Below are 12,483 nucleotides of genomic sequence, written 5' to 3'. Positions count from 1 at the left end.
ATATTATGCACTGAACCCTGTTTGCAGCAGCAGTCAACATCGTTACTAATCTGTTTATGTGAAACAATATAATCTCAACTCAAGGGCCACTTACTAACTTTACTTTGTTCAAGCGAGTCAACAGACTGACTGCCGTTAAAATGAAGTAATCTTTAAATGCTGGATTGATGGCATCCGAAAGCAATAAATCTGAGCCCCCTGAGCAAATACCTGTAGATGTCGCTGGCTGCTTTGCAAAAGGGTCATTTTGGAAAGGGTCACCTACAGGAGAGGAATGCAGCAGAGACGGAGGAGCAGGAGGAAAACAAAGAGGAAGACATAGAAGACCGTTAGAGAGCAACTCAAGCTAAAAACAACATAAGCTGCCTGGAGTTGAAAGAAAGACATTAATAAATGAAGGATGGCGAATCAAGAACGGGAAGAGAACATTATTCTGAAGGGGGAGGTCACCTTTGAAGGGGTCTGTTTTGAAGGGGTCTTCGGAGTGGAAAGGGTCAGTGTGGAGCTCCTCAGGCTGGCTGTTGAACACTAATGGCTTCACTTTGAATGGATCCTCCTGTGGTAAGGAGATAATATTTGACTCAGTCTTATAAAACACACACACACAAAACATCAGCCAGAAGTCATCACATTGAATTCACACACAGAGCCAGAATCTCCCAGACTTTTGGGCCCATTTTAAGGCATTCTGATACAGAGAATACAGAGTATGTCCATTTAGTGACTATTTGCTCTTTTTTGCAAGTGCGTGAAATAATAAAAATTAAGCAGTAAAATTATTATTACAACAATAACAACAATAAACAGGGGTTGCTGTGGTCTGTGTATTGAAATGAAGTAAACTATTTGGGTGCATGCACCTCAGTATTCTAGTCTAATCTGACTGACTCCTCAACCTACACGGCTTTAGCGTGCTGATGTCCTTCTGTTCCCAGAACAGCAGCAGTTCATCTGGCGAATATCATGATATCCTAACTGGTAGAAAAAAGATGGACTCAACTACAAGTTGACCAAAGTTGAAACAAACCACAATTATCCTTTAATAATTTTCCACAGCAAGACGTGCTGGAATTAACCTCAAGAGCTCTTTTATAAGAATGTCTAGCAAGAGCTCTAGTTACACACACACACACACACACACACACACACACACACACACACACACACACACACACACACACACACACACACACACACACACACACACACACACACACACACACGATTGAATTTCACTTTGAAAACAAAGGAAATTTAATTTTTCTTGTGGAGAGGAAGCCCAAGTCTGGACTGCAACATTCCTCAGAGTGTAAGTGTGTGTTTTAATACATTTCCTCACGTGCCATCCTGACTACCCTGTTCATAAAAACAACCTGCACCAGCGTTTTGTAGGCCACCGTTGATCACGAGAGTGGTCCGCCAGGTGTGAACGGGACCAGACCGAGGTCAATGTATTATTACAAGTTTAAGTGAACGTATTGTGGGATGGGATCAGTGCGGCCTCCAGGGAACGCCATGGCGAGTTGGGGAGAGAGAAAAGAATTCAGAGTGTGTATTTTTCTTTTTTAAATATTTCTCCATCGCCGTTCTTCACCACAACCTAATCCTAAAGTAATTATTGCACTACCTACAGCCACCGACTGGCATGAAAGAGTATGTAATTACTCGGCCAGCCCCTATTGCAGGCTCAGATGCTCAACAATGGCAAATTATTTGCGGCAACTAAATAATATTTTTGGGACCAATTAAGTGAAATTGGACATTTTCCCACGGCACACCTGACGATCTCTGAGAGGGGCACAGTAGTTGAAAATCACTGGTCTAGATGATAATAGGCCTGGGCAAAGAGGAGGAGGAGGAGTGGAACAACGTTTCTGGGAGAAACGTTGTTAGGAGCTGTACAACATGCACCTCGGCATGTTGTATAGCTGAGGAGCATGCTGTACAACATTTCAGGAGAGGAGAATTCACCGTACAATAAAAAACGTGACTTGTGAAATTTCTTTTTCACAGATTCCTTTTTCAGCTCCTGTCCTCAGTGTATGTATGGGTGAATGATGACATGTAGAGTTAAAGAGCTTTGAGTAGAGTTATTAAATCCAACTGCCATTTTGTTTAGAATTTCCCATCGGACCACATTGATCGGGTGACAACAGAGCTCAACTGGAGATCCTGACCTGTGGAGTTCTCACCATAGCCGGGAATCCTCCATTCTCTCTGTCGCTGAAGCCCTCACTCATGTCGGCCAGGTTGGTCATGCTGCCTCCGTGGGTTCCGTTCAAGGTGCTGTTGTACTGCTCGATGCTTTTGGATACTTCTTGTTGGCTGTCCTGAATCTGAGACAACTTGCTGCGAGCCTATAGGACGGACGCACACGCGGACGCGGACGCGCACACACACACACACACACACACACACACACACACACACACACACACACACACACACACACACACACACACACACACACACACACACACACACACACACACACACTTCAGCGGGCGTTTGGATACTACGCTGCATGGTCTTTTGAATAGGGCAGCTTGCTTCTTTAACACCTGCTGGAGTTGAACTTGAGCTTTTCATGCAAGTTTAATGAATTTAAGGTTAAGTTAAGGTATGTAGTCCGTTATAAATTCCGTATTTATCACAGTGCCATGTTAGTTCTTCTTCTAACTTTGTTCGGTGTTTCACTATGGGAAGCGCTCAGCGTGACCAACTAAGGAAGCTCCAATGACACCAAGTCTGTCAGTGACAGACAGGTCGAACTGGTCTGGTTCGACAGGTCGAACTGCTAGTCGAGCCGAGTGCCCGGAGTTCTGCTAACGTGTCACAACGAGCGAACTCTCATGGTACACTATTAGTGGGCTAAACCCCCGTTTGCTAGTGCAATTCACCGTCAGGCTAACGCTAAGTGCAGCTAATCGTTCATATATTTCCCTTCCTTCTCAGTTGCCATGTTGGCCGCTACCCCCACCAAAGGGTCGGAACCGAAGATTAAAGAGGCTACATCCCACCTGTGCCCCACGTCATGCGGGGCATCCATCTCAGGCAGGGACCCTCACCCGACGTGCATAGCATGCATGGGCGCTAAACACGCTAAGACGTCGCTGGCTGACCCACAGTCATGTCTGCACTGTGCGTCAATGCCGGAGAAGGTCCTGGAAAGGAGGCTCAGAGTAGCGGTATCCCCTAAGCAGGACCCGTGCCTGTCGGGAACCGCCCCAAGAGCCACGACCAGCACACATCTGCCGCAAGCCTCTTTGAGCTGGGCGGACATGATGGACGCTGAGTCCCCGGATATGCCTCCAATTTTCGAGGAGCTCCTCGAACTGGAGCCGGGTGGTGAGGACGCAGAGGGCGATGCCAACTCTGACCTCCTCAACATGGACGACATGCATGATGAGGAGGATGACTCCACATTTCCTGTCCAGCTGTCCAGACCCCCTTAGTGCATCCAAAGTTGCTACCTCAGGGGACAACAACTTGTATGATGTCTGCAAGCGAGCCGCGTCCAAATTGGGCATACAATGGCCAGCAGCCCAAGATGCTACAGAGGGAATGACAGTATGACGGTAAAAGGCTGCCACCAGCCCAACCGCCATCAAAACAACTTCTGCCAGCAGTGCCTATCTGCATGAAGGCAATGGCCAGGTTCTGGTCCAGTCCATTTAAAAGCAAGCTTCCCACCAAGGGCTAATCTAAACTGGAAGTCGAAGGGATGGGAGAGCTGGGTCTGGCTGGACCACCAGGAGTGGAGCCATCTGTGGTTTATCATCTCCACCCGGACCACCGCTCTCTCTCTCAGCTTCCTCAAACATTTCTTTGCCTAATAAAACGGAGCGCCTGACCGCCTCCATTTTGCAGAGAATGTACCGCTATGCAGCACAGTCAGTGTTGCTAAACGCGATGACTCTGCTGTCCGCGTACCAGGGAGAAATCGTGGAGGAGATGGGCAGGCAGCTGGACTCAGGTTCACCTAATCCAGCCCTATGGGATGAGATTTGTGTGGTGAATGATCTCATCCTCCGCTCCTCACGCGGTGCAGTGCAAGGCTGCGGTCTCAGGTGAGAGGGCCCTGTGGCTAAATCTCTCAGGCCTCAGTGACATGCAGAGAACAGAGGTGATGGATGCGGCGTATGACCCAACCAAAGGTCTGTTCGGTCCTGCTCTGGAAAAAATGAGGGAACGCCTACAGGGGGAGCTCACATGTACTCAGGGGAGGCCGCTCCCTCCAGGTGAGGGAGATGACGTCACCCCACGGTGTCGTCAGCTCGGTGGTCGCATGCGCAGTGCATCCATAGGTTCTGTTCACTATTTCTCAAGGGTACAGACTACAATTTGCTATGAAACCACCCAGATTCAATGGTGTGTTAGTTTCAGTAGCAACAGGCGATTCAGCCAGAGTCATAAAGGACGAAAAAGGGTCGCTGTTAAACAAACAGGCGATCAGAGCTGTCCCGAGCGAGGAAGCTCAGTTTTTACTCCCGTTACTTCCTCATTCCAAAAAAGGGAAGCGCATTCCTGCACCCCATTTTAGACCTACGTTTGTTAAACAGACATCTTCGCAAATACACATTCAGGATGTTAACACACAAAGGGCTCTGTCGCTCGATTCGTCCGGGGGATCGGTTTACAACAATTGATCTCGCGGACACTTATTTTCATATCGCCATTTATCCGGCGCACCGGACGTTTCTCAGGTTTGCCTATCAGGGCAGAGCCTACGAGTACCAAGCCATTCCGTTTGGGCTCTCATTAGCCCCTAGGGTGTTCAGCAAGTGTGTAGAGGCCGCTCCGTCTCCGTTACGGAACAGCGGCATCAGGATATTCTCGTACATAGACGACTATCTGATATGCTTCCACTCACGGGAGCAGGCGGTCAAAGACTCCGCTACGGTGATAAATCATCTCACGGATCTTGGGTTCAATGTAAACTGGACAAAGAGTCGTGTCGAACCGGCTCAATGTACAGATTACTTGGGTCTCAACGTAAACTCCCTCTCTTATCGCGTCACGGTATCGGAGTGTCTCGCACTCTTCCGGCTGGGGGAAGCGGAGTCGTTCAGACTATGCCTTCGCCTGCTCGGCCTAATGGCGTCAGTGATATCTGTGGTACATTTGGGGCTTCTACGGATGAGGAATTTTCAGTGCTGGGTCGCCGCATTACGCCTATGCTCACGCCGTCACCTCAACCGCAGAGTGAAAGTATCACCGGCGTGGGAGGACGCGACGGCTCTCGCGTCAGTTGTCCCGCTGGGGACGGTGTCATCCAGGGTAACCTTGACAACGGATGCCTCCCTATCAGGGTGGGGGGCAGCCATGTTGGGCAGAACAGTAAACGGCACCTGGGACCCGAGGCTGGCTCAGAGTCACATAAACATATTGGAACTCTGGGCAGTGTTTTATGCACTAAAGCATTTTCTGGCATTTCTCCAGGGACGCCACGTCCCGGTGAAAACAGACAACACCACTGTGGCAGCGTACATCAACCGCCAAGGAGGCACTCGCTCACTACAGTTACACAGGTTGGCTCAAAAGTTGATCATGTGGAGCAGCACCAGGCTCCTGTCCCTTCGAGCAACACACGTGTTGAACAGGGGTGCAGATCTTCTGTCCGGATGAAACCCTCTGTACGGAGAGTGGACTCTTCACCCGCAGGTGGTGAAGCAAGTCTGGCAGAAATACGGCTAAGCAGACGTAGATCTCTTCGTCTCACGAGAAAACACTCACTGTCCACTGTTTTTCTCCCTGTTGGACAAGAATGCACCACTGGGGATAGATGCGCTGACCCACTCGTGGCCAAATGTGCTGCTCCATGCATTCCCCCCGCTCAGCCTGATCTCCCCGACTCTAGACAGGGTGAGAGAACAGGGCTTGTCGCTAATCCTGATAGTGCCACGGTGGCCGTCCAAGCATTGGGTGGTAGAAATAATACAGCTCCTGGCGGACGAGCCGTGGCCTCTCCCCTTATGCAGGGACCTTCTTTCCCAAGCAGGCGGGGATATCTACCACCCTCACCCAGACCGAATAGCGCTCTGGGCTTGGCCTGTGAGAGGTGGAACCTGAACGCAGCAGGCCTGCCTGAACGGGTCATCGACACCATTCAGAGTGCAAGGGCCGCCTCCACTCGCTCTCTTTACAGTTGTAAATGGCGAGTTTTTGAGGAATGGTGCCGTTTGAGGCACACCATTGCTTTCCAGTGCTCAGTAGTGGACCTACTGTGTTTCTTGCAAGATTTAGTAGACAAGGGTAAGGCCTTTTCTACTATTAAAGTGTATTTAGCGGCTATCTCAGCCTGTCATTTAGGCTTTGAGAGAAGCCGGTAGGGCAGCCTTTTAATATGTCGTTTCATGAAAGGTGCTCGTCGTAAACTCCCAGTTTCAAGGCCCCTGGTTCCTCTGTGGGATATATTGGTGGTGTTGGAGGCCCTCTCTCAACACCCATTTGAGCCTATGGAGGCGGTGGAGATGAAGTTTATTTCACTCGAAACAGTGTTGCTGTTGGCTTTAAGTGACTTACAGGCTTTATCCATTCGCCCTTCCTGCTTGCAGTTTGCTCCAGGGCTTGCCAAGGTCTGTATGCGGCCCAACCCGGCCTTTGTGCCTAAGGTGGTGGAGTCAGCGTACAGATGTCCCACGGTGGAGCTCGCAGCTTTTCACCCACCTCCTTTTTCCTCCGCAGAGGAGCAAAGGCTTAACACATTATGTCCGGTGCGAGCACTGCATATTTATGTGAGTAGATCAGCAGTTTTCAGGAAAGCAGATCAACTGTTCGTGTCCTGGGCCACTCCTCACAAAGGTAAGCCATTGTTCCGCCAAAAGCTGTCCCACTGGATTGTAGAGGCCATATCTCTAGCCTATAGTTGTAGGGGTCTGCAGCCGCCCAAGGGTTTGAGGGCTCATTCCACAAGGAGTATGGCCACTTCATGGGCCCTGTTCAAGGGTGTTCCAGTGCAGGATATTTGTGCTGCAGCGAGCTGGGCTACGCCTCACACTTTTGTAAGGTTTTACAGGCTCGATGTCTTAGGGCCGTCCTTTGCACATGCTGTGCTAGAGGCCAACGCGCGAGAGTCCCTGTGATAGTCATTACCGGGCTAAACAATTTTGGCTTCGGGAATTTCATGCAATCCGGGAGCGGTCTATATCTCCCATAGTGAAACACCAAACGAAGTTAGAAGAAGAACTTTGGGTTGCTTAACGTAACCCCCGTTCTTTGATAACAGAGTGAGGTGTTTCACCAACACACCCTTCCTTGCATTGACATGGAAATAAATCGGTCTAGAATGATTTACGAGGGGCGGTCGACTGAGAGGGGGCGGGGCCCCAGCACAGTTCGACCTGTCTGTCACTGACAGACGTGGTGTCATTGGAGCTTCCTTAGTTGGTCACGCCGAGCGCTTCCCATAGTGAAACACCTCAGTCTGTTATCAAAGAATGGGGGTTACGTTAAGTAACCCAAAGTTCTTTTGTCATCTATTTAAGTTAATTTAAAAAATCATTTTCATTCAGCTCCATTTGTATTGGAAGTGGAGGCAGAAATCTGGGAGACATATGTAAATAAATAAATCCAAAACTATCTACATGGACAGACACCACTAGAGGAAAGTGGGAAAATAAGTTGTTTTAGTAATTTGGGGGAAACAATGCTTTTTCACATGAATGATGTTTTTGGGATATGGCATGAACTACTGGTACTTCCCTGGGCGGCAAAATGTATGTGTTTTTATACGTGCTTTATAATAAAAAAAAAGGTGAAAGGGTACTGTGTCAAAACCAACACGACTGTTATTAGAAGCAATGATTATTGCAGGTCAGTGAGGAAATGATACAGTGCTGAGACTCCTCAATTCTCCATGTGACCTTCTGACAAGAGTAGGGCGAAGCAGAGAACAGATGAAAAGCTGAGATTAAATGGAACTCCAGTTCCTCAAGTGGTGCAAGGAGGAGCAAGTACTGGCTTCAATAGCAATACATAAGTAGATTATACAGTGCAATGATGCCCTCTGCTGACCCTTTTCTCACTCTCTCACACCAACCCACACGCAAGCACGCACCCTACCTGGTTGATCTCGTCCTGCGTGGCCTTAAGAGACTTGATGATAGTCTCCAGTTGGATCTTGCCGGCGGACAGGCTCTGCTCCAGCTGGTTCTCCTCCTGCTGTAGCCGGCCCAGGTCGGCCTTTGCCCGGCTGAGCTCCTCCTCCTGGGTCAGCAGATCAGACTCCTGTGAGTGGATCTGACTCTGGAGGGTTGAGATCTGGAGGCAGATGAGAGCGAAATGAACGAGTGACAATGGCCCAATGCATCTGGTGACTTATTAAAAACTAAACACCACACTTGGACACTGTAGTGTAGCTACCGTAATGTGACAGCAATGCGCTTTTTGAAGGTACACCCATTGTTTTAAAACGGCCGAACGCGCAGCAGAAGAGTAAGAAGAAGAAGAGGAGTAAGCTTAAGAAGAGTAAGAAGAAGAGTAATTCTGTGTTCACACCGAACGCGACACGATTTTGTCGCGCGACCAGATTACATGCAATCAATGTACAGACGTGACAGGTTCCGCCGGGCGACGTGACTGACGCGTTTGAGGCGGCGCAAACAGAACGTTTGACGTGGGGCAAATGGAGCAAAGGACGCGGTGCGACGCGACAAGAGTTGAAATTTCCCAACTCCGCCGACAAAATCGCGCGAGTCATAGTTGCGTCAGCCAAACAGCGTTGAGAATCAGCGTTGAGAAGCTCCGTCCATCACCACCGCCGTCTTGCCGTTGCTGAATCAAACTGCTGCTGCTACGCCAGAAGTAGCGCTGATAGCGGCTTCATTCAGACGTTGTTGTGAGACTACGGATAATATTATGAACCCAGACACCATGGAGTTTGATGTTTCGACGTATGTGGAGTTTACACAACAAGTATAAAGCAGAACTAGTGGTTATTTCCATGGTGGATGGCAGAATCGGTATCCGTTTTACGGAGATAAGCCAGACACAGTTCCTGGAGGAGTCTGTGTGCGGCTACGGATGATGTTATGAACCCAAACACGAGGGCGTTTGATGTTCCAACATTTTTGGGACTTCCATAACAAGTATAAAGTGGTTATTTATTCCATAGTCGATACCGGAAAATATAACTATTTCATGGAGAGAAGCGACGGTGATAAGCCACGCCCCCTTTGTCGCGGCACGATTTGTCTTTGTCGTGTTTGGTGTGAACATCCTCTTTTCACTCGCACGACGAATCTGAAGCGGTCAGCGTGACGCGACAAATAGTGTCGCGTTCAGTGTAAACACAGCATAAGGCTAGTAAGAAGAGGAAGAGGAAGTAGAAGAAGAAGAAGAAGAAGAAGAAGAAGCGTTTTCGCCTCCGGTTCCTCACTCTCCCTCTGTCCCTCTCCTCTTTTATTACTGATAGCAGCACTGATTTCAGTGCGTTTGGCCTGCTCACCATCTGAGACTCCTCCTGACACTTTATCCGGACTTCGTTCAGCATGTCCTCTAATTTGTGTTTCTGCTGGTCCATCTCCTCCAGGCGGTCCTGGGCATCTTGTTTCTGAGCCTCCAGCTCCTGCAGGCTGGCTGTCTCTCTGTCTAGGTCATTCTGCATCTCCTGAGGGGACGAAAAAATAAAAATAAAGTATCATGTGGTAAATGAACCCGTATTTGTGTAGCGCTTTTCTAGTCCGACCACTCAAAGCGCTTTAACACTACATAACATCATTCACCCATTCATCAGATAATCAACCATTCATACACCGTAGGTGCAGCTACGGGAGCAACTTAGGGTTCAGTGTCTTGCTCAAGGACACATCGACATGGACTAGCGGAGCCGGGGATCAAACCGCCGATCCTCTGATTGAAGGACAACCCTGCTCACCACTAAGACGCCCTCTGTGCCAAAGCCATGACTGACCAGCGAGCAAGTTGCCCTCACCTGCACCTCTGCACTCTTGTGTCTGATCGCCTCCTCCGTCTCCCTGATGTCCTGCTCCAGGGTGTACTTCTCCCTGAGACACAAAAAAAACATAGAAATAATCATGATCAACCAGCCCCCTGCTGTGTACACACATGGACATGTCAAGAGTAACTATACACTGGACTGAGTTTCTATCAAGTCCACAATGTCCACAACCTTATATGGAAATAAGACTCCCTTTCTAATATATTTTAAATTAATTATTTGTATTTTTATTTCATTTTTCAAGGTCTGTGCGTTGGTTGGCAGGGGGGGACGTTTACATTTTCTTTTCTTTGTAATTAACTGTCCCGACATTGTGATGGTCCCAAAGTAAATACTGATTTTTGTTTCATGCTATAGGAATGAGACATTTATCAATCTATTCACAGCATTTGATTCCATCTGAGGACAATCCTGTTCCTTTGTTATGACTCAGTGAGATGACCTAAGATCCCTCCAACTATCCTCTACACACACATTAAAGATGGATTAAATCATCTTTTTTTGAATGTTAGGCAGATTTATTTTAGGAAGGTTTTTATCATTTTTGAAGTTTGTCTAAAAAATAAAAATAGGCAGGTGCTCAAATGAATATTCATAAAAAGGGAATTTTGGACCAAACTTTGTTAGACATGCACTTGGTTGATCTAACAGACCACAAGAGCCTCATAATAGCTTCAAATAAACTGTGGGATGTTTATAACACAGAACAAGGACTGTAAATTGTGTTTTCCCATCACTTGATTTGAGAACTGATCTTGTTTAGTGCCAGCATGGAAATGAGGAACGATAACAGCAAATCAATTTTGTTTCATCCTGGTGATACAAATAGAACAATCAGAACATATGTGAATCCCGCTGGTAACCTCAACGCGAGAAGAAAAAAAAGTAGGAGGCAGCGCCTGTGCTCCTTGTGTGTGTGTGTCACAGTAGATTAGACAGAAGGCCAGCCCAGCAGCTGGGGTGTTTACCTGAGAGTATTCCACTGGGTAAAGGCAAGAGTGCTGACGCAGCATGGAGAATAAGTGGTGGACAAACAAAAAGTTGATAAAATACACACATCAAAAGAAGAGTGGACGGTTGGCTGGATGGATGGAGGAAGAGAGCAAGTAGGATGAGACAAAGCCAAAAGGTAAGATGTGAAGCTCATACATGGCAATATATATATATATATATATATATATATATATATATATATATATATATATATATATATATATATAAATAATATCACTTTTTTTTTTCATTTATTTTTTTGGTGACACTATTATATCACGGTATTACAAAATGATTTTCCACTCTAAACATGATTTTAAATCAATTTTCACTCTATGGCAATGTAAAGGAACATATCTTAAGAAAGAAAATACATATTTTTTAAAAACATGTGCGTTTATTGGCTCCAAATAAGAATAAAAATGAGGTTTAGACCTACACGGGTTTTGGGAGGAGGTGGAGCCTGCCCCATGATCTAAATGTCATGTGATTCAGTTGTTTTGAGTTGTGACCATAAATCTTAGCAATAAAGAAAATTGTTATATACCATTTTTATATCTTAACCCACATGAAGAAACATGTAGACGTTGTTGGACCAGAATTGTACAAAAGACACGTGGACCGTGAGCCGCACGGCTCGGCTGCAGGCGGCTGATCTAGAGAAGCGACGGGAATCACCTATTTTTTCTGAGCAAATGTCTACATAACCAAAGACAGTATAAATTGTGTGAAAAATCAGCAAACTCGAGGCTTCAAAACATCAGTCCACACACCAATGGGTGATGTCACGATGAAAATGTCCACTTATAAACAGTCTATGTGTGGGAGTGACGTAGTTCATAGGGAGTTGTTTCTCCATTGTCCTTGTGTGTGCGTGCTAAAACCAAAAAGGGTATTTATCGCAGTAAAAAAAAAAGACTGTATGCAAATCCACCGAACGTGATCCCCTAGTGCCGGTGATGACACTGGTACACAACCCACCCCTAGCTCATCAGCATTTATTACTGTGCATTTCCTTTTCAAATGTGCATTTTATCACAGACTAGTGATGTGTCCTTTCGTGTCGAGGCTTCGATGCGCGTGTCGAGTAATCCAGGTAGATTTTGGTGAAGCGCATATCGAGGCTTGTGTTGATGACGTATGTGGTGACGTTCGAAGCCTCGCGAGCCGGCCGTACCACGTGACTGATTCAGAAAATGGTTCGTGGGTTTGCCGTGCGATTTGAAATATAAGGGGCAGGGAAACTCAATGGATTTCCCCCCTTCCTCTCTGTACGCAGTTTCATGTGTGCCTGTGAAAGGGTATTTTATAAAGCAGGCGAAATAGTCTCAAAAAGCCCAGCACTGTGGAAAAGTTCTTATTTTTACTTAAATTGGACACATCAACATGGACTAACGAAGCCGAGGCTCGAAACACCGATCCTCTGACTGAAAGTCGGACATTCTAACCTCTGACCCACAGTCACATCACAACCCTCTCCTAATTTGTTTCGAGTTTTGATTTTGACCCCGCCATTATATCATAAAGAT

The 12,483-nt window shown here is 47.1% G+C and overlaps 1 protein-coding gene across 1 annotated transcript in view; it reads right to left on the bottom strand.

Annotated features, from left to right (window-relative positions):
- eps15l1a (epidermal growth factor receptor pathway substrate 15-like 1a) overlaps positions 1-12,483 on the bottom strand; it is a gene marked incomplete at both ends in the record, with an annotated part of 51,034 nt that overhangs the window by 19,017 nt on the left and 19,534 nt on the right. The window contains 6 exons of the mRNA XM_079220998.1: positions 211-261; positions 430-556; positions 2,193-2,357; positions 8,065-8,262; positions 9,449-9,610; positions 9,935-10,007. Coding sequence (XP_079077124.1) covers positions 211-261; positions 430-556; positions 2,193-2,357; positions 8,065-8,262; positions 9,449-9,610; positions 9,935-10,007 — 776 coding nt within the window. The remainder of the gene's footprint in view (positions 1-210; positions 262-429; positions 557-2,192; positions 2,358-8,064; positions 8,263-9,448; positions 9,611-9,934; positions 10,008-12,483) is intronic.

Source organism: Taurulus bubalis (genome assembly GCF_910589615.1).
Source record: "Taurulus bubalis genome assembly, chromosome: 7".
Taxonomy (NCBI): domain Eukaryota; kingdom Metazoa; phylum Chordata; class Actinopteri; order Perciformes; family Cottidae; genus Taurulus; species Taurulus bubalis.
The sequence above is the reverse complement of the archived record's forward strand: the minus strand, read 5'-3'. Positions and strand labels throughout refer to the sequence as shown.